This window comes from Indicator indicator, chromosome 37 (genome assembly GCF_027791375.1).
Source record: "Indicator indicator isolate 239-I01 chromosome 37, UM_Iind_1.1, whole genome shotgun sequence".
In the NCBI taxonomy this organism is placed as follows: Eukaryota; Metazoa; Chordata; class Aves; order Piciformes; family Indicatoridae; genus Indicator; species Indicator indicator.
The window spans coordinates 4,420,137-4,440,755 of NC_072046.1; the positions used below are offsets into that span (position 1 = coordinate 4,420,137).

The 20,619-nt window shown below is 49.9% G+C and overlaps 2 protein-coding genes across 2 annotated transcripts; one reads left to right on the top strand and one right to left on the bottom strand.

Annotated features, from left to right (window-relative positions):
- Positions 1-9,437: 9,437 nt before the first annotated feature.
- Positions 9,438-9,761, bottom strand: LOC128978569 (feather keratin 1-like). Its single transcript, XM_054396508.1, has one exon. It carries the CDS (start codon positions 9,759-9,761, stop codon positions 9,438-9,440), a length of 324 nt encoding a protein of 107 aa, XP_054252483.1.
- Positions 9,762-13,393: 3,632 nt separating this feature from the next.
- LOC128978502 (feather keratin 1-like) lies at positions 13,394-14,881 on the top strand. Its single transcript, XM_054396447.1, has 2 exons — positions 13,394-13,418; positions 14,547-14,881. The coding sequence occupies exons 1-2, from the start codon at positions 13,394-13,396 to the stop codon at positions 14,879-14,881; spliced, it is 360 nt and encodes a 119-aa protein (XP_054252422.1).
- The last annotated feature ends 5,738 nt before the right edge of the window (positions 14,882-20,619 follow it).

Here is a 20,619-nt window from a genome sequence, read left to right on the forward strand (position 1 = left end):
ATTGCAAGAGGAGGAACCTTACTCAGGGCTGTGAGTCACGATTTGATAACATCCACTCTGTCTTTTTTGTTCCACCAAACGCATCTCTCATGTAGAAATCATGTGACCTTTCTCCATTTATGTCCAATCCACTTTTCAGAAGAACTGGAATTATTCTATTGCTCTCTTGATTGCTTGTCCCACTTAATGGGGCAACTGAACTCAAAAACATCTTGCAGGACCCCTTTTCAGCACTGGTATCCCCACTCCATTCACCTGCACAGGCTTCCAGTTTCAAGCTGGGTTCACCATCCCACTGCCCATGGTCAGAAGGAAGAACCAGACAGGGCCATGTAGGCTGGTCCTGGGTCCTGGGTCCTGGGTCTTCCTTCCACAGCAGAATGGAACCGGTACTTCTTGCAGCTGAGGAGCTGGGCTTTGGGGACAAGGGTAGAGAGAGATTTTCTTCCAAATGTCAGAAAGAAGAGGATGTTGAGGAGTTACCACCTGAGCTGGGTTAACAAAAGCCCTTCTCCCCACCCCCTCTCCTCTCTCTCCCCATCACAGGACAACAGAATGGTAGAGGTTGGAAGGGATCTCTGGAGATCATCGAGTCCAACCCCACTCCTAATGCAGCTAGATCAGGCTGCAGTGAAACTTATCCAAGAGGGTTTTGAGAATCTCCTGAGGAGATTCCACAGCATTTCTGTGCAGCCTGCTCCACTGCTCTGGCACCCTCAAAGTTCTCCTTAAGTTCAAGTGGTATCACTTGTTCCTGTTTGTACCCATTGCTCCTTTTCCTATCCCTGTCCACCACTGAAAGGAGTCTGGCCTCATCCTCATGACCTTCACCCTTTAGATATTTCTATACATTTCTAGAATCCCATCTCAGCCTTCTCTTTTTGAGTCTCAATGCCCCAGGTCTCTCATCTCTTCTCATGAGATGGATGTCCAGTCCCCTCAGCACCATTGTGGCCCTCTCTCTCCAGCAGTTCCCTGTCTCTCTTGAACTGGGTAGCCCAGAACTGGACACAATACTCCAGATGTGGTCTCACCAGGGCAAAACAGAGTGACAGTAGGACCCCCTTCAACCTGCTGCCCACACTCTTCTCAATGCAGCCCAGGATATCGTTGAGCTTCTTGGCCACGAGGACCCATTGCTGGCATATGATGTTTTACATTGCGAGCCCCTGAGGGTTTTGGTTGTCTCCAACAGTGCCACTGAAGAGCAGGTGTGCACATGGCACTCAGCACAGCTCTAGGGCCACCACCAGGTGAGGGGAAAAGGAGGGCTTCCAGGGAAGCACACAGGAGCAGAGGGCCGGAGGAAGCCACACTGCTCTGCTCCCAGCACCGCTCTGCTCTGCCTACTCTGCACAGTGTGCCAGGTTACACCCTGCCCAGGAGAGGGTAAGGGCTGAAAAGAACCTAGCCCCAGGTGGACAAAGAAACCTGACCCAGGTGGGCAGAGACACTTGGTCCCCATCCCAGGGGGAAGGGTCCCCAGCTCAAAGTCTAGTCCACTCCCACTTCCTGTCCACAAAGCCTTTTTAAGGAGAGCCATTTCCTGTCTCTCTCTCTCTCTTCTCCTGCCCTCACCTGCCCAAGACCCTGCTGCTGCTGCTGCCTCTGCTGCTGCTGCTGCTGCTGCTGCTGCTGCAACCATGTGGCGGGGCCTGTTCCATGCTGTTCCAGACTCCTAAGGACTGCATCTAAAGAGAACCTATCTTGCATTCAGAGAATTCTTTGCCAGCTCCATCTGATTTTGTATGCATTTTTATTTACCCTTTCTCCTTTTTCTTTCCTTGTGACCTTAATTTTATGCAGATACCTTTTATAGTTTATTAAACTTAACTTTTTATTTCCAAATCAATCCAAGGCTATCTATCCAATGGAAGTGTTTAGAACAATTGTTATTTTGCTTTCTTACACCCAATAGTGACTTATTTACATTCTTTCACTTTCTCTGTTCTGAACTTTGCAAGGAAAAATTAAAAAGACAGTTTCAAACCATCGCCGTCCACCCCTTCTAAACAATTCCATTGGCTACTACTATCATTTATCTAATCTAAAATAATATCTACAACAATAGGTGAATAAAGACCATAGTCCATTCCGGCTATCTCGGATGTAGATGATTCAAAAGAGTCAAATCACAGGAAAAAACAGCAAACAGCTTGTTTCCTCGCAGATGGAGCGAAGGAAGGAACAGGGACTCTCAGGTGACTCAGGGCTCTCAGGGTTCGTGCACCGTAGATCTCATGAACTCTCCTCTTGGGCGCGATGCTGTATCTGTGCAACACTCTGAATTTAACCTCTCTCAGCCAAAGTTAGATTTCTTTGTGGAATACACTGAATTTCACCATTTTCTTGCATCACCCAATAGGTGTGACCAGGACCTTCAGCAGAAACCACCCCTCGGACAGGTTTGGCCTCTCCTGAAGGAGAAAATACCCAAACAGTTTTGCCTAACAGATTCTTTTCTCTGATAACAGGAACTCTATCACCTTCTTCCTTTCGCAACAAATCTGATTGGGCACGTCCAGCTCGATTCACTGAACCTCTACTATTCACCAACCAGGTTGCTTGTGCTAAATGTTTCTCCCAGTTTTTCAAAGATCCACCCCCCATGGCTTTGAGAGTGGTTTTCAGCAAACCGTTGTAGCGTTCGATCTTCCCTGCAGCTGGTGCATAGTAGGGAATGTGGAATATCCACTCAATGCCGTGGTCTTTGGCTCAGTTTTTTACAAGATTATTCTTGAAGTGAGTTCCGTTGTCTGACTCAATCCTCTCTGGAGTTCCGTGTCTCCACAGGATTTGTCTCTCCAGGCCAAGAATGGTGTTACGTGCAGTTGCATGAGGAACTGGATAAGTTTCCAGCCATCCAGTGCTTGCCTCTACCATAGTCAGCACATACTGCTTACCAGATGGAGAACGAGGTAGAGTGATGTAGTCAATCTGCCAGGCTTCACCATACTTGTACTTGGACCATCGGTCACTGTACCACAAGGGCTTGATCCGCTTTGCCTGCTTAATAGCAGCACAAATGTCACAGTCATGGATGACTTGTGTGATAGCATCCATGGAAATGTCAATGGATCTGTCACGAGCCCATCGGTAGGTTGCATCTCTGCCTTGATGTCCTGACGAGTCATGGGCCCACCGAGCTAAGAACAGCTCACCTCGGTGTTTCCAGTCAAGATCAGGATCAGGATCAGAGTTTGTGTCCACCTGGGAAACTCTTGCAGCTAGATCTGCCTGATGGTTGTGTTGTTCTTCCTCCGCAGCTTTCCTCTTAGGAATGTGAGCATCGATGTGTCTCACTTTCACTGGGATTCTCTCAATGCGAGCAGCAATGTCTTGCCACAGATCTGCAGCCCAGATTGGCTTTCCCCTCCTCTGCCAGCCATTCGTCTTCCAGTCTTTCAGCCAACCCCACAAGGCATTGGCTACCATCCACGAGTCGGTGTAGAGATAAAGCTTTGGCCATCTCTCACGTTCAGCTACGTTAAGAGCTAGCTGGACAGCTTTTACCTCTGCGCATTGACTGGATTCTCCTTCTCCATCTCTCGCTTCTGCAACTCTGCGCGTTGGACTCCACACTGCAGATTTCCATCTCCGCTTGTTCCCAACAAGACGACAGGAACCGTCTGTGAACAAAGCATATCTCTTGTCATCATCAGACAGATCAGTGTAAGGAGGAGCTTCCTCAGCGCGAGTTACTCTCTCCTCTGGAGGTTTTGCACAGCTTGTGCCTTCTGGCCAGTTTGTGATCACCTCCACCAAACCAGGCCTTTCGAGATTTCCCATTCGAGCTCTCTGTGTTATCAGAGCCATCCACTTAGACCAGGTAGCATCTGTTGCATGATGTGGTGAAGAACCTTTGCCTTTGAACATCCAATTCAGAAGTGGCAATCTAGGAGCTAGAAGAAGTTGTGACTCAGTTCCAATCACTTCAGAAGCAGCTTTCACTCCTTCATAAGCAGCTAAAATCTCTTTCTCTGTTGGAGTGTAGTTTACCTCTGAGCCTCTGTAGCCACAACCCCAGAAACCAAGAGGACGTCCTCGTGTCTCCCCTGGAGCTCTTTGCCATAAGCACCAGGTTGGGCCATTGTCACTCGCAGCTGTGTACAGAATGTTCTTAATGTCTGGACCAGTTCGGACAGGTCCCAGACCCATTGCTTGGACTACCTCTCGCTTGATCTGGTCAAAGGCTGCTTGTTGCTCAGGACACCATTGGAAACTGTTTCTCTTTCGAGTCACATAATATAGAGGTTTCACAATCTGACTGTATCCAGGAATGTGCAGTCTCCAAAATCCCACTATGCCTAGGAAGCGCAGAGTTTCTTTCTTGTTGATGGGATTTGCCATGGTGGAGACTCTGTTTATCACATCCATTGGGATGTGATGGCGACCATCTTGCCACCGCACCCCCAGAAACTGGATTTCTCTGTCAGGTCCTTTCACCTTGTCTCGCTTGATAGCGAAACCAGCTTGCAAGAGAATGTCAATGGTTTTGTTACCTTTCTCAAAGACTTCTTCAGCAGTCTCACCCCAGACGATGATGTCATCGATGAACTGAATGTGTTCTGGAGCTCCACCTTTCTCCAAAGCATCATGGATCACTGCATGGCAGATGGTTGAACTGTGAATCCACCCCTGGGGCAAACGATTGAATGTGTACTGAATGCCTCTCCAGGTGAAAGCAAACTGAGGCCTGCATTCCTCTGCTATGGGAATAGAGAAGAAAGCATTTGCAATGTCTATGGTAGAATACCGTTTGGCCTGCTTGGATTCCAGCTCATATTGGAGTTCCATCATGTCTGGCACAGCTGCACTCATCAGTGGAGTTACTTCATTCAAGGCACGGAAATCAACTGTCAGACGCCACTCTCCATTCTGCTTTCGCACAGGCCAGACTGGACTGTTGAAAGGTGAATGAGTTTTGCTGATGACCTTCTGACTCTCCAACTGACGAATCAAGTTTTGAATGGGCACCAAAGAGTCACGGTTGGTTCTGTATTGTCTGTGATGCACAGTTTGAGAAGCAACTGGCAGCTTTACATCCTCTATCTCATGTTGTCCCACAACTGCAGATTCATCTGAAAGCTCAGGTCTAATGGACAACTTCAATTTTCCTCCATCAATTTCTACAGTTGCTATTCCAAAAGCCCATTTGTAACCCTTAGGGTCTTTAAAACGCCCTTCTCTCAGAAAGTCAATTCCCAAAATACAAGGTGCATTAGGACCTGTTACAATAGTATGTTTCTTCCACTGCTTCCCAGTTAAGCTTATATCAACCTCTATCTTAAACAACTCTTGAGATCCACCAGTGACTCCCTGAATAGTTATAGATTCTCCCCCTTGATAATTTGATGGTATTATGGTGCACTGAGCTCCTGTGTCAACCAAGGCCCTGTACTTCTGAAATTTTGAAGTGCCAGGCCACTGGATGTACACATCCCAATAGATTCTGTTATCTCCATTATCCCTTACCTCCCCCTGGAGGAAGGCAGGGCACCCCTAATGGTGGGGATTACCTCCACATGTACAGCTGGCACAATGTCCAGCACCAGAATTAGGATCACTGTTGGAGCTATCAGAGTTGTTCTGGGAAACTGAGGAAGCGACAGCTACCCTCCTGGTATTGCTACCTCGGGATCTGCCCCTCTGCAGCTCCCGTAACCTCTTGAAAAGATCAGAAGTTGGTTGACCATCCCATCTGTTCATGTTCTCACCAAACTGATCACGCAGAGTTATCCAGATACTGCCACGTGATTGCCTCTGCTGTCTGTTTTGGTTTGACCTATTCTGGAATGGCCTCCTTGGAGCACGTCTGTTCCTAACAGCTGAAACTTGTATCCATCTGGAGGAAGAGGAATCAGAACCATCCCCCTTCATCAAGTTGGATATGGAGGTTTTAAGTTCCTCCTTCAGCTCTTTCATGCAATTCTCAATCTTTCCAGACAAAGTTTCAATGGCTGAAACCAAAGAAGTACGTGCAAGACTATCCTCCAATTGCCTCATTTGGTCAGTGAAATGGCCAACAGTAGGAGGTGCTCCACCATAATTTCTTGCCACAATCCTGCTTGCCAGAATAGTAGCATAATTAGGAGGAGCAAGCTTAATGAGCTTTTTGGCAAGGCCTGTTCCAACAGGAATTTCATCAGGATTCAGAGTCTTATGATCTCCATACATTACTTCTCTCACAGCAAATTCTCTCAGACGCTTGATTCCCTCAGCTATTGTGGTCCAAGGCTTAGGGTTCCATGGTAAATCATCTCTGCTGGGGTACCTCAGCGAGACTGCCAGTAGGAGGTGTGCCCACAGAGAAACTTTACCAATGCACTTGCCTAGGTGCCTGTCTATGCCAGTATCCTTTGAGAGCATCCCCAACTGAGAGGCCGACTTGTCACCTACCACCAGTGCTGGGGCTCCCATATCAAAACACCTGGCTAGCCAAGACAGGACTGGCTCATTATCTCCTCTGATGTAATCCTTCCTCACATGTCTAATTTCCAGTCTGGGTGCATTAGCTGATTGTATGTCATCCTCATCCTCATCATCATCATCATCCTGAGGTCGCTGTCCCCATAATCCTATTTTAATCCTCCGTTGAATTTCCTTGAGTTCAGAGGCACTGCCTGCAGTTGCTAATTCAGCAGGGTCTACATCTCCATCATCCATGTGGGGTCTCAAAAGGTCTTGCAGAGTTTTAAGGCTAACCTTCTCTTCCTCACCAGGAGGATCTTTCTTAACAGAGGGACCCTGAGTAGAAGGACCCTCATCTCCATCTGCACCATCTCCTGCAGCATCTGCATCTCCTCCTGCAGCTCCTTTACGCTTTCTGCTTACAGTGGCCACCAAATTTACTGGATTGTGTTTCACGTTCACAGCAGAGTTGGAGGGAGTAGAGGAATTTTGTGCATGGTTAGCAGGAGCAGAGGGAGTCTGTGCAGGGTTGGCAGGAGGTATGCTTTGAGATCCTGCAGCCACTGCTGCGTCTGTCTGGGCAGCAGAAGGAGGAGGAGGAGACTGTGCCTCGTTAATGGTGTCTGCCTGCACAGCTATGTCTGTCTGCACAACCATTTCTCCCTGTGTAACTATGTCTGCCTGCACAACCATTTCTCTCTGTGTAACTATGTCTGTCTGCACAACCATTTCTCTCTGTGTAACTATGTCTGTCTGCACAACCATTTCTCTCTGTGCAGCTGTGTCTGTTTGTGTAGCCATGTCTGCCCGTGTACCCCTCTCTGCCTGTGTGATCAAGTCTGTCTGTGTCGCCGAGTTTGTCTGTGTAACTATGTCTGCCTGTGTACCCGAGTCTGTTATCTCAGATTCTGGCAAAGGTCCCGCAGCTACTGCTGCTGGCTCTGAGTCAAAACTATCAGCAGCTTTCTCACAAACCTGAACTGTGATTTCCTGGTCACCGTAATCAGAACCAGAAACCAATTCCGAACCTCTCTGAGCTTTTCTATATTTCCTCTTACATCTACGCAGGTCGGAAGAGCGAGTAGCCTTATGTCTTTCTTGACACAGTGCTATCAGCAGCCATATGATTATTCCAAGAAACAACAAAATTAAGGCTAGCACAAGATATCTAGGGTACCACTGGTTCCAAAGACCCTCTGTAGTTGTAAGAGGAGTAACAAACTCAAATGTGTCTGCTAGCAGATCCATAGTTGAGTTACCATATCTTCTAAGCCCAATAAGACCACAACAGAATTCAACAGCATTCAGTAACTTGTTCTTAACCCAAAGAAACGACTTATATGCCACATATCTCACAATCTTGTCTATCATGCAGGAAACAGCCCATCTGTAGACAATCACACTGATAACAGAGGAAATAAAATTACTCAAAATCCAAAACAGTTTCATTTTGCTTCCTAATCTGAGCAGGAATAAATCAAACAAGCAATCGAGCCCCGAGTTGGAGCGCCAAAAAAATAAAAAGTGTGTCGGTGTGAGCTGAAATTCCCCCCCCCCACCAACAATAACCAGGCTAGCTCAGTCTGAAAGCAAATGAAGGGCTGTATTTACAAACAGAGTCTAAAATTGACAATGAAATGCAATGAATATGTACAAATATACAAAATTCACAACATTCACAAATATATACAATCAACAGAAAAGCATAACCGATCTCCCTTTGCTTCCCCCCAAGGGGACCCTCCCAAAGGGGCCTCCCTCTCCCAGGAGCTTCCCCCCCAGACGCCCCTGGACAGAGAAGCAGAGTTAGTTAAGCAGAAAATTGTTAACTTAGCTGCCAAGGTCAGGGTGTTATCTTCAGCCAGAAGAGAAGAAGAAACAGCAGCCAGACAGCCCAGCAACTGCCCCCACTGCCGAACGCAGAATGTGCAGAATGCCTACTTTGTTTTGGGTAATATTTCCTAAACATTTCTATCTATCCAATGGAAGTGTTTAGAACAATAGTTATTTTGCTTTCTTACACCCAATAGTGAATTATTTACATTCTTTCACTTTCTCTGTTCTGAACTTTGCAAGGAAAAATTAAAAAGACAGTTTCAAACCATCACAGGAAGCAAGGAACTCCCCAGTAAATGAGAGAGGGCAGGCTCTGGGAGTTGCACATGCCTGGGGATGCTGAGGGAGGTGACGTGCTCAGCAGCACCCTTGGAACAAGAAGAAGTCTCAGAGCACATCAAGGAGGAGATTCACTTCCCTGCCTTGCGGGCATGGAGGCCCCTGGCACAAGTCCCAGGAGGCCAAGGGAATGCCTTCAGCAGCCAAGCTTGAGGGACAGCCTCTCCCTGCCCAGGGCCGCTCCCACTCTCAGTGAGCTGTCTGCAGGCTCCTGTCCCACGAAGGGCTGGATCCCCTGTGGCCAGGGCAGCTCCAGCCATAACCCAGGAAAACTGCTCCAAGCTCTGGGATGAACCTGAGTACACAACTTGAGGCAGCCCAAATGGCTTTTGCCCTTGGCATGACCTCCTTGCAAGTGTTCCCACAACCCAAGGGCCTTGCAGGGTGGTTCGCATGTGTTGAGAAAGTCTCTGCTCCTGGTCAGGGGCCAAAGTGTGTGGCCCAAGTGCATGGGGGTGTGAGGAGGCTGACCTGAGCCCTAGCACAGCTCTCGTGTAGGGAGGAGGGACCTGACTCCAGCAGGCTGGTTGAGTAATTGAGATGTGTTCCCTTTTCAGCCTCCTGAAGGTGGCATTGGATACCCACAGAGACTGCCACCAGAGGGGATGACTTTGTCCCACCAAGCAGGAAAGGGCAAAGGGAGCAGGAGGCATGGTGCCATCAGGCCTGGGAGCATTTGTGTGCCCAGGATGATCCTCCCTGACAGGGGATCTGTGCAATCTTAAGAGTGATGGAAAACAACCTCACCAGACTTCTGCAGAGGAGAGGATGACACAGAGGAAGGGGCTGGGATGCAGCAGAAGTTTAATGAGTGAAAAGAAGGACATGAGGGTGATGTAGGTGGAGCAGTTCTAGCAGGGGAGGCAGCTCCTGCCGCAGGAGCCACGGCCCAAGCCAGACAGGCCAGAGAGGCCAGAGAGGCCAAAGCCCCCGGAGCTGATGGGCACCCCCTGAGAGCCTAGGATGCTGCCAACGGCAGCAGAGGTGGAGGAGCCCACGGCGGTGTTCTGTGGGAAGGAGCTGAGGATGGGGCCAGGCAGGGTCACTATCACAGGGGAGGGCTGGATGGCAACGGTGGAGTCCTGGCACTGCCTGACACAGGGCTCATTGCAGCTGTTGGCCAGCGGGGTTGGGCCGCAGGGCTGGCAGGGCAGGCAGGGGGTGTAGCAGGACATGGCTTGGGCTGGAGCTGAACCTGGCAGAGGACACAGGGAAGCAGATTTTGAGGGCTTGCTGAGAAGCCTCTATGCCCACAACAAGGCATGCAAGTCATAAGGTGAAGAGTGCTAGAGGCTGTCTAGGGACTACAGCTGATCTCACCTGCCCCTCTTCCTAAAGGAGTCATGCCAAGAGTGACGAAACCCAAGGAGATCCCTGCTTGCTCTTAACTCTGCAGACATCTCAACCAAGCCCCAGTCATGGCACAACTTTTACCACCCTTCCCCTCCTACAGAAAGCAGCTACCAGAATTCACAGGGGACAAAGGAGCAGATGAGGTCTGAGAAATCCCAAAGAAGGAAGAAGAGGATGAGGGTGAAGTGAGGAAAGCAGATCGAGGTCAGAAGAGTGGATGAGAGAGTGAGCAGAAGGAGTCTCTTTTATGCTGCTCCTGCACTGCCCCAGGCCCACAGGCACTGCATGTGAGCAGTCATTTCCCAGCAGACTCAGCTCCAAAGCCAAACCTCCCAGCCCATGGCACAGGTTGGCCTTTGGTTCCATCAAGGATACCATTACATTTCCTCATTTCTGATGTGAGCATCAGGTCTCAGAGGATCCTTTCAAGTGTCAACATGAAAGGGCTTGAGATTTCCCAGCCAGGGACACATCACCACAGGCAGGCATTCACTCCAAGTGCTGGAGAGCTCTGTGCATCAAGGGGCCATGGGTGTGGGAAAATCTGAGGAGGTTGTTTTCCACCCCTTTTGCAGAAGGATGCTCACATCATGCCACCACTGCCATCCCTTCCTGCTTGTTCCCTTTATTTGGCAGTTTATGGTGGTTCCCAAAGAATGGCACCAGCAGCCTTATGGCAGGAAAAAGCTGCCCTCCCAAACCCTGGGATCCCTGCACAGCCCTGTGGAACCAGGTCCCTCTTCATACTTGAGGGGTGTGCAGGGCTTTGGGATGGTAACTTGTTCCTCCCACTCATATCATCAGAGACCTTAGCCACACACTTTGGCCACTGACCAGCAGGAGACACTTTCCCAAAACCTACTGACTGTGAGCAGCCCCTGAAGCAGTTGGAGTGGTGACAAGAAGGTCCTTGCAGCATACAGTGGCTCTTGGGTGTCCCTGGAGCTGTGTGCTCAGGCACAGCCCTGTGCTCAAGGCTCCTTTTCCTCAGGCTGGGATGGAGCTGCCCTGGCCACAGGGGATCCAGCCCTGTGTGGGACAGGAGCCTGCAGACAGCTCACTGCTGGCTGTGCCTCATGCCAAAAGGCTGCCACATGGCCAGGCCAAACTGAGACTGAGACTGGGACTGGCCCTGGGCAGGGAGAGGCTGTCCCTGAAGCTTGGCTGCTGAAGGCATTTCCTTGGCCTACTGGGACACGTCCCAGCTGCCTCCATGTCTGCAGGACAGGGAAGTGAATCTCTTCCTTGATGTGCTCTGAGACTTCTTCTTGTACCCAGGGGTCTTCTGAGCTCCTACCTGTCCTGAGCACCCTCAGGCATGCAGCACTGCAGTGTCCTGCCAGCCTCCACTCCTTGGGGAGCTGCAAGACCTTTCCTTGTGCCCCCATGGTGCTGATTTGTTCTGCAGGCTGAGGAGGCCTTTGGCACATGGAAAGTGGAGGTGTGCTAGGGTCCTAATGCCAGGATAACGTCTGTCGCATAGGACCCTGGGATGTGTTCCAGCCAGTGGGAAGATGTCTTCTGGAACCCTTTCTTTCCTCACTGGAGTACTTAGCAGAGCTCCTCATCACAACCTGATCTCATTTGCCAAGACCCTCCCCCACAGGCTGATCTATACAGAGGTGGTCGGTGGGATCTAAGAGCATAGCATAGCTCAGTCCCCAGTCCACAACTCTGTAAGAGGTTCTCCCTTGCCAGTTGCAGGACTTGCCTTTTGCCACCTTCTTGAGGCATTCTGACATTCTCAGTCATGAGGCACTGCAGGGTCTGAGGACTCTTCTCACTTGCACCCTGTGATAGGCCAAGGGGCAATGGATATAAACTACAGCACAGGAGGTCCCACTTCAACATGAGGAGGAACTTCTTCACTGTGGGGGTCACAGAGCACTGAAACAGGCTCCCAGAGAGGCTGTGGATTCTCCTTCTCTGGAGCCTTTCAAGACCCATCTCGATGCATTCCTGTGACACCTGGCAGAGGGTTGGACTCGATTATCTCCAGAGGTCCCTTCCAACCTCTAACATCCTGTGACCCTGTAAGTTTGTAAGATATCTCTGTCCCCAGGCTGTGCTGCTGCAAGAGTCTTTGGTTTAAGGAGCGAGACAGATGCTCTTTCACACTTTCCCAAAGGGGTAAGGGAAAACACTCCACAGAGGATTGGAAAGAACTGAAATTTTAAATGGAAGTACTCTTCACAACTAACATAATAGTACTAAAACATGCAAAAATACCCAAGAGTTCATATTCAGCCCAGCTCTCCAGTCTGGGCTTCTCCAAAACCTCACTAGGCCATCACCTTCCCACAAACCAGACCAAAACCCAGGCCTCAAATGCCCTCCCCCCACCTCCCGCCCATGCCTGCCTGTACCTCCCTACCTAGGCCTGACTGAGGCAGAAAGAAAATCAGGCTTGCCAGCACCTGGCCCTACTCCCCTGCATTTGAAAGGTAAGGGAACGTGTCAGGAATGGAGCAGGGAGAGGAGAAGGGGTGAACAGCCTGTGCTGTTAATTTGGAAGAGGAGATGCAGGCATTCTGGGAATGAAATAACAAAAAATTACACTGCACCTATCTTGCCCTCGGTCTCTATGGTAGAGACATCCCAGTCTGAAACCCATAACAAAGAGGTTCTTTCTGGGTGCAGGACTTGCCACTTCTAAAAATTCCATAAGCCTCCAGTGAACCCATTCCTGGAATCAGACAAGGTCTTCCTGGTCAGCATTTTTGCCCTGGAGTGCTTCAGTTGGTTTGCATGAGTCAACTTTTCCCAGGCAGTCCTTGGTTTGAAGCCCACTGTTATAGTTATGATTTAGGATAAAATTAATAAGGCAAATATGATATCAATAATTATTTATTAATATGAAAAAATGCCCAAAACTCACTAATAGCTTTGGTGCACAGCTGGAATATATATTTACAATGGCAATGTACAGTATTTAGGCAACGCTTAACAATTCAAGCAATTTTAAGCAAACCAGAAAAAAAAGTGAGAAAGAGAATCCCCAGTGCCATATGGCACTCGACCACTGGGGGAGACTCAACAGAACCATTAAAAGGAGGCAAAATAAAATTAGTTACTCACAACAAGTTCCCCCCAAGTGGAGGGGTGCTGCTGCTGTAATGGCAGTCGGTGAGGCTTCTGAGGCGCTCCCAGGTGCCTGCCATGGCAAGAGACTAGAGCTGGTTGCTGGCAGGGATGCCGCCTGCCGCGCTGTCTCCGTGGCTGGGCTGGCCTGGGCACGGCGGCGGGCGGCTCGTGAAGCTTCTTCCCAGGATCTGCAGAGTATCCTGGGGTTTCAGGCTCTTAGCCAAGTAGCCTGTTTCGGTGTCTTCACTACGAGGCCTGGTTTTGCAAAGCGGTGCTTATGCTGGCAGCGACTTCTCGCAGCAAGGGGAAGGTTCCTGGGGTCTTGGCTCACCCAGCAAGAGGGACTCCTGTCTGCTCCTGGGCTTTTACGATGCGTTACTGCGAAGGGCACTCACGTCTGTCTGGGTAAACTGAGGCATGGCATGGATTCCAAGTTCCAAGGCTCACAGGCCTCTCATTCCCCACCTTCTCCTTTGTGCCACTCCTGAAGTCAGGATACCTATCGGATCTCTGCCAGTCCTCAGATGCATCCCATGACTGTGGTGACTTTCAAAAGCAGTTGAGGGCAACCTTTGGTTAACACCAACCAACTCCCCGGAGGCATGGCACCAGTTCACAGGCATCATTGCTGTCCTGTAAGGCTGAAGGCTCACACACCTGATCTGCAGATGTCTGTTCTGTGCACTATCCAGTGGATGTTGGTAGCTTGATCTTCCAATATCAAATCCTGATAGTAAAGACCACAGTCCAGAACACCTCCACCTTTTCTCTGTCTCCTTTGCACAGCCTGGCTGCCCAGGGATGCAATGGCCAGGGACTGTTGGAGTGAGCTGAGAGACAGCCATGAGACAGAGGCATGTGGCATGGCCTTCAAAACAGGCCACACCAACAGAGCACTGCCTGGCATCTCCTTTGCCTTTCAGCCCAGCACATCAAAGGAGCAGGCCTAGCTGAGCAGGCATCTGAGAGATGAGGAAGTGAAATGGCAGCGTCAAGGAGCCCAAAGGCCAACCTGTGCCACGGGCTGGGAGGTTTGGCTTTGGAGCTGAGTCTGCTGGAAAATTACTGCCCACATGCAGTGCCTGAGGGCCTGGGGCAGTGCAGGAGCAGTATAAAAGAGACTCCTTCTGCTCACTCTCTCATCCACTCGTCTGGCCTCCATCTCCTTGGAACAAGGTAAGATTGGAACCTATTGTCCTCCACCTTGTCCTCTGGGATTTCTATGCACAGATCCTATATCAGGCTGGGTTATGGGGGCATGCTTCCATGCAAGAGGGAATGAAGCAGAAGCTGTGTTACAGAGAGAGGCAGGGGGTTGGCTGAGATGAGCTAAAGACTAGATGGGAAGATGCTGGACTTGGGCATTCTTGGCAGGGCTCTTTTGGACTGAGGGGAAGAAGAAATTCCAGGGCCTCTGTCCAATTCCCTCAACTCTTGTCTACACCTTGTAACTTGTCTTCATCATGGTGAGGTGAAAATTGCTGCTCACCTACCTCTTCTGTTTTGCCTTATGCCTCTCCTAGGTTCAGCTCCAGCCCAAGCCATGTCCTGCTACACCCCCTGCCTGCCCTGCCAGCCCTGCGGCCCAACCCCGCTGGCCAACAGCTGCAATGAGCCCTGTGTCAGGCAGTGCCAGGACTCCACCGTTGCCATCCAGCCCTCCCCTGTGATAGTGACCCTGCCTGGCCCCATCCTCAGCTCCTTCCCACAGAACACCGCCGTGGGCTCCTCCACCTCCGCTGCCGTTGGCAGCATCCTCAGCTCTCAGGGGGTGCCCATCAGCTCCGGGGGCTTTGGCCTCTCTGGCCTGTCTGGCTTGGGCCGTGGCTCCTGCGGCAGGAGCTGCCTCCCCTGCTAGAGCTGCTGCCCATGGCCCTGGGCAAGGCCCCCAGGGCCCCACCAACTGCTTCTGCCCTGGGCACAGCATCCGCTTGCTGCTTTCAGAGGGGCTGAGCAACCCCAGCAGCCCTTGCAAAAGGACAGGGCCAGCCTGGGCTCTGGCACAGCACTGCCCATGCCTGCCTTTGCCCTCTGACACTCTCTCTTGGCCCTCCTGTGGCCTCCTTCTCTTCTGCTACCCTGGTCTGGCAGCACCACGGAGGCAGCCTAGGGAGGTCCTGCTGGCCTTGCTCCCCCTGTGGGCCAGGCACATGGACACCTGCTGGGAGCTCCGCCACAGCCATGGAGCACAGAGTCCCTCCTGCCCCTGCTTTGTGACATCCACCCTTCTCTGCCCTGTTTCCAGCATCTGACTCATTAAAGTTCTGCTGCATCCCATCCCAGATTTCTGTCTCATCCTTCCTCCTGGAGATGCTCAGGGCTGCGAGTCAGGAAGTTCTTCAGCCTGGCTCTGCAGTGACACAAGGTTGCATTGAGTATTTGCAGTTATGCCCCAGTTCTCCCTGCTCTGCCTTTGGGAGAGGTGAAGCCTCTCCATGTCTCCCACTCGCTCCCAACATCTCCAGGGCAACAATCTCCTCACTCTTGCTGCCGCAGTGTCCGCAGAGGGAAGGACCATGCAGGGGTGGTTCATGGTGGGGTAACATTGTCCTGCTGCCACATAGGTGAGGACAGTCCTTGTTACCTTATTGATCCCATCCACAGGGATCTATCAATGTCCACTCTGTCGTTTTGTTTCCAGGAAATGTATCTCCTGTGCAGGTCCTTTTTCTTTGCTGCATTTATGTCCAATCCACCTTTCCGAAAATACGGAGTTATTCTGTTGTCCTCCTCAAATATTTCTCCTGCTTGCTTGTCTCACAGCATAGGGCAACTCACCTCAAAAAGTCCCTTTTCAGCAGCTGCCTTCCCCACTCCGTTCACCTGCACATGATCCCAGTTTCAGGCTGGGCTCACCACCCCACTGCCCATGGTCAGAAGGAAGAACCAGAGAGGGCGACGGAGGATGCTTCCGAGTCTTCCTTTCCTGGTTGCCTAGCAGGATGGGACTGGCTGCGTTGGGTGCTCCTCACAGCTGAGGAGCTGGGCTTCGGGAACAAGGACACAGAGAGATTGTCTTCCAGATGACAGTGAACATGTTATCCCTCCTACTGCTTCTTTGTCCTTGTGGCTAGAATGGCTTTGATGACACAGGAGTGTTCTGGGTTTTGATGGCTGAGGCTGTCTCTCCAACTGCATCTCCAAAAGGCCAGAAGGCTGGGAGGTAGGTAAGATTTCAGGAGGGAACACAGCAATTTGTAATAAAATATATATTCATATTTTTTATAGTTAATATTTCTGGCAGTGGTATCTTCACACACCACTGGAACTTAATTCTGAAGTCTGTTTACAGGTTCTGTCATGCAGTTGTGAGTGATATTTTCCACATATGAAGACAGTGAAACGATGTAAGCGCGGGTCTAAGAATTTCCAATACTCTGATTCAAATTGGTAATAAAGGTTCTGTGATCTGTGGTTTCCCACAGATGGGATTCTGTAGCAGATTATCCAGGACTCACAGCTTGCTCCTTTGTCCTGTATCTTCCCAGATGATGTGACTATAGTTCAAGTGGCTCTTGGCTCAGAGAGGGCTAAGGGCCTCTCTCTCTTGTGTGCTCTGTCGCCGGGCTGCAGCCTTTCTGTGGCTCTTCTGGGATTCAATTCTCTTGGAGTTTTCCCCTTTCTGCCTTGGTCGAGGAGCAAGGCCCAGCTGTGGTTGGCCTGTTAGGACAAGCTCTTCAGCTGCTCCTCTGGCATCATTTGGCTCTTGTTGCTTTCTGGGTGAGAACAAGGCACACTGCCTACCTTCTTGGCTGGTGTAAAACTGTCCCAAGACAATGAATGCCCTTTGGTAAGAGAGAAACCTGATAGCTGAACCTATAGGATGGGGCATATCCAAACATGGGCAGGGGCACACAGAGTTCATAGATGTGTTACAAGGTCAGTCACACATGCTATGTGTTTACATGGACCATCTGGAACCCAGGAAATGTCCAGGTTTGTACATTCACAGGAGCTTAGCCCATTGCCTGGGTTAGGGCATGTTTTGGGGTTTGACTCTTCAGGACACAGTTAGAGGTGTCCCAGGCTCACCAAGGCAACCTTCCACATCCTGTGCCATCATGGTCAGCAATAAATGCTAAGAGAAAGCAGGAGATGAGAGGCTGAGGGACATTCCTGGTTAAGGCATTTGCCTTGCAAAGCAACCACTAAGTGTCTTGAGGTTCTGCTGCCCAGGAGTGGCTGCACAGCACCTGATGGTGGCAGGAAGAGAAGAAATCTTCTCATTTTGCTTCTGCAGGCAGCTCTTTGCTTTTCTTCCTGAAACTGCCTTTGCTTGACCCACCAGAATTGCATCTTATTTTCTCTTCCCTTTCCAGTTCAGGAGAGGAAGTGACAGAGTGTGGTGGTGGGCAGCTGGCCACCACACAAAGTAAAGCCCCCACAGCCTTTTTGGTGTTTTATGGGGGGCTGGAGCCAGTGTCAGCCTGAGCTGCTCATGTCCAGCTGCAGCAGTCCCTGGCTGGCAGGCTGTGGTGCAGCTCAGGCAGTCTGCTGGCTGCACTGCTCAGCTCTGCATCTGGCTGAGCCTGGCAACAGGCTCATAGAGCCGAAGGCTTTGCCCTGGCATTGAGGCCCTGCTGTGCTGCGGAGGGGAGGGGAGGAGGGAAGAAATCTCCCTCTTCCTTTCTGGGGCTGCTGTGGATGGTTTTGTTGAGCAGGTTCCCAAGGTCCTTGCTCTCCCTTGCATGAGCTGTTCAGTGCTGTTGATGAACACTCTTGGGCTGTTAGATGTTTGTGAACCCAGAGTCATGCTGGCTAAGGACTGTTGGGTGGGACAAGAGTGAAATGTGTCCTGAGGTGTGCAGACCTTGGGTTGATGCTTTTAGCATCATCATCAATCATTTACCCCAGGGCTGGAAACACAGTTCAACAATTTGTCATGCAGTGATCCATGATGCTTTGGAGAAAGGTGGAGCTCCAGAACACATTCAGATCCTCATCTGGGGTAAAACTGCTGAGGAAGTCTTTGAGAGAGGTAACAAAATAATTGACATTCTCTTGAAAGCTGGATTGGCCAATAAGTGAGACAAGGTGAAAAGATCTGCCAGAGCAATCCAGTTTCTGGGAGTGTGCTGGCAGGATAGTCGCAATCACATTCCAATGGAGTTGATAAACAAAGCCTCTACCATGGCAAATCCCACCAATAAAAAGGAAACTCTACGTTTCTTAGGTACAGTGGGATTCTGGAGACTGCACGTTCCTGGATACAGTCAGATTGTTAAGCCTCTTTATGATGTGACTCAAAAGAGAATCAGTTTCCAGTGGGGTCCTGAGCAACAAGCAGCTTTTGACCAGATAAAGTGAGAAGAGAAGAAAGAGAAGAAGCCATGGGTTTGGGACTTGTCTGAACTGGTCCAGACATTAAGAACATATTTGTAGAATCATAGAATCTGTCAGGGTTGGAAGGGACCACAAGGATCATCTAGTTCCAACCCCCTGCCATAGGCAGGGACACCTCACACTAGATCAGGCTGGCCAAAGCCTCATCCAGCCTGGCTCTAAACACCTCCAGGGATGGGGCCTCAACCACCTCCCTGGACAACCCATTCCAGGCTGTTGTGAATATTTTTACAATATTCATGGAGGAATATGTGACTTGAGTCAAGTGAAGGGTTAAGATCAGTGAATTTCTTTTGGAAGATCGTAAAAGCTGTTTTAAGGGGCTTGATTTGACCTCTTACTAGACAGACCATAGATAAAGGCGGTCTTGCCTGGCTCTGCCTTGGAATGTGTGTGTCAGATAAGAATGTGGGAGGCCTTCAGCATTCTGTGAGAAAGATTGTTTTACTCTCTGATCCCGTTTTTTCTCCCGAGCACTTGAGAACATTCTCATGTGGCTCATTGTCATATCCCTGCCTTCTATTTAGCATGAGTCTGTTTATGTAAATGAGATAGCTATATAAGAAGGAAAGAAAAACTATTGCTTTTGCTGTATTTTTGTCCCTTTTTCTCAGCCCAACATGCTGCTTTCTTTGCTTGCTTCTTTATTCCCAGCAAAATTTTAAAAGACATTTTTGGCTAGTTTATTCACTACAGAGGCTCTCACCACTTTCATGGTGAAGAACTTCTTCCTTACGTCCAGTCTGAATCTTCCCACTTCCAGCTTTATTCCATTCCCCCCAGTCTTATCAATACCTGATAGCCTAAAAAGTCCCTCCCCAGCTTTCTTGTAGCCCCCTTCAGATACTGGAAGGCCACAATAAGGTCACCTCAGAGCCTTCTTTTCTCCAGACTGAACAGCCCCAACTCTTTCATCCTCTCCTCATAGGAGAGGTGGTCCAGCCCTCTGATCATCCTGGTGGCCCTTGTCTGGACACCTTCCAGCATGTCCATATCCCCCTTGTAATAGAGGCTCCAGAACTGGATGCAGTACTCCAGGTGGGGTCTCACCAGAGCGGAGTAGGGGGGGAGAATCACCTCCCTTGACCTGCTGGCCACACTTCTCCTGATGCAGCCCAGGATCTGCTTGGTCTGCATTTTGTGCATACATGGCTGCAAGTGACAATGGTCCAACCTGGTGTATATGGCAGAGAGCTCCATGTGAGACATGCAGATATCCACTTGGTTTCTGGAGTTGTGGCTACAAAGGCTCAGAGGCAAATTATATTTGTCATCTTGTTGGAAACAAGCGAAGGTGGAAGTCTGCAGTATGGAGTCCAACACACAGAGTTGCAGAGGCAAGAGATGGAAAAGGAGAATCCAGTCAATGTGCAGAGGTAAAAGCTGTCCAGCTAGCTCTTAACGTAGCTGAACGTGAGAGATGGCCAAAGCTTTATCTCTACACTGACTCGTGGATGGTAGCCAATGCCTTGTGGGGTTGGCTGAAAGACTGGAAGAAGAATGGCTGGCAGAGGAAAGGAAAGCCTATCTGGGCTGCAGATCTGTGGCAAGACATTGCTGCTCGCATTGAGAGAATCCCAGTGAAAGTGAGACACATCGATGCTCACATTCCTAAGAGCAAAGCTACTGAGGAACAACAACACAACCATCAGGCAGATCTAGCTGCAAGAGTTTCCCAGGTGGACACAAACTCTGATCCTGATCCTGATCTTGACTGGAAACACCAAGGTGAGCTGTTCTTAGCTCGGTGGGCCCATGACTCATCAGGACATCAAGGTAGAGATGCAACCTACCGATGGGCTCGTGACAGATCCATTGACATTTCCATGGATGCTATCACACAAGTCATCCATGACTGTGACATTTGTGCTGCTATTAAGCAGGCAAAGCGGATCAAGCCCTTGTGGTACGGTGACCGATGGTCCAAGTACAAGTATGGTGAAGCCTGGCAGATTGACTACATCACTCTACCTCGTTCTCCATCTGGTAAGCAATATGTGCTGACTATGGTAGAGGCGAGCACTGGATGGTTGGAAACTTATCCAGTTCCTCATGCAACTACATTTCTTGGTCTGGAAAGACAAATCCTGTGGAGACACAGAACTCCAGAGAGGATTGAGTCAGAAAATAGCACTCATTTCAAAAACAATCTCATAAAAATCTGGGCCAAAGAGCAGGGCATCGAGTGGCTATACCACATCCCCTAATATGCACCAGCTGCAGGAAAGATTAAACACTACAACAGTTTGCTGA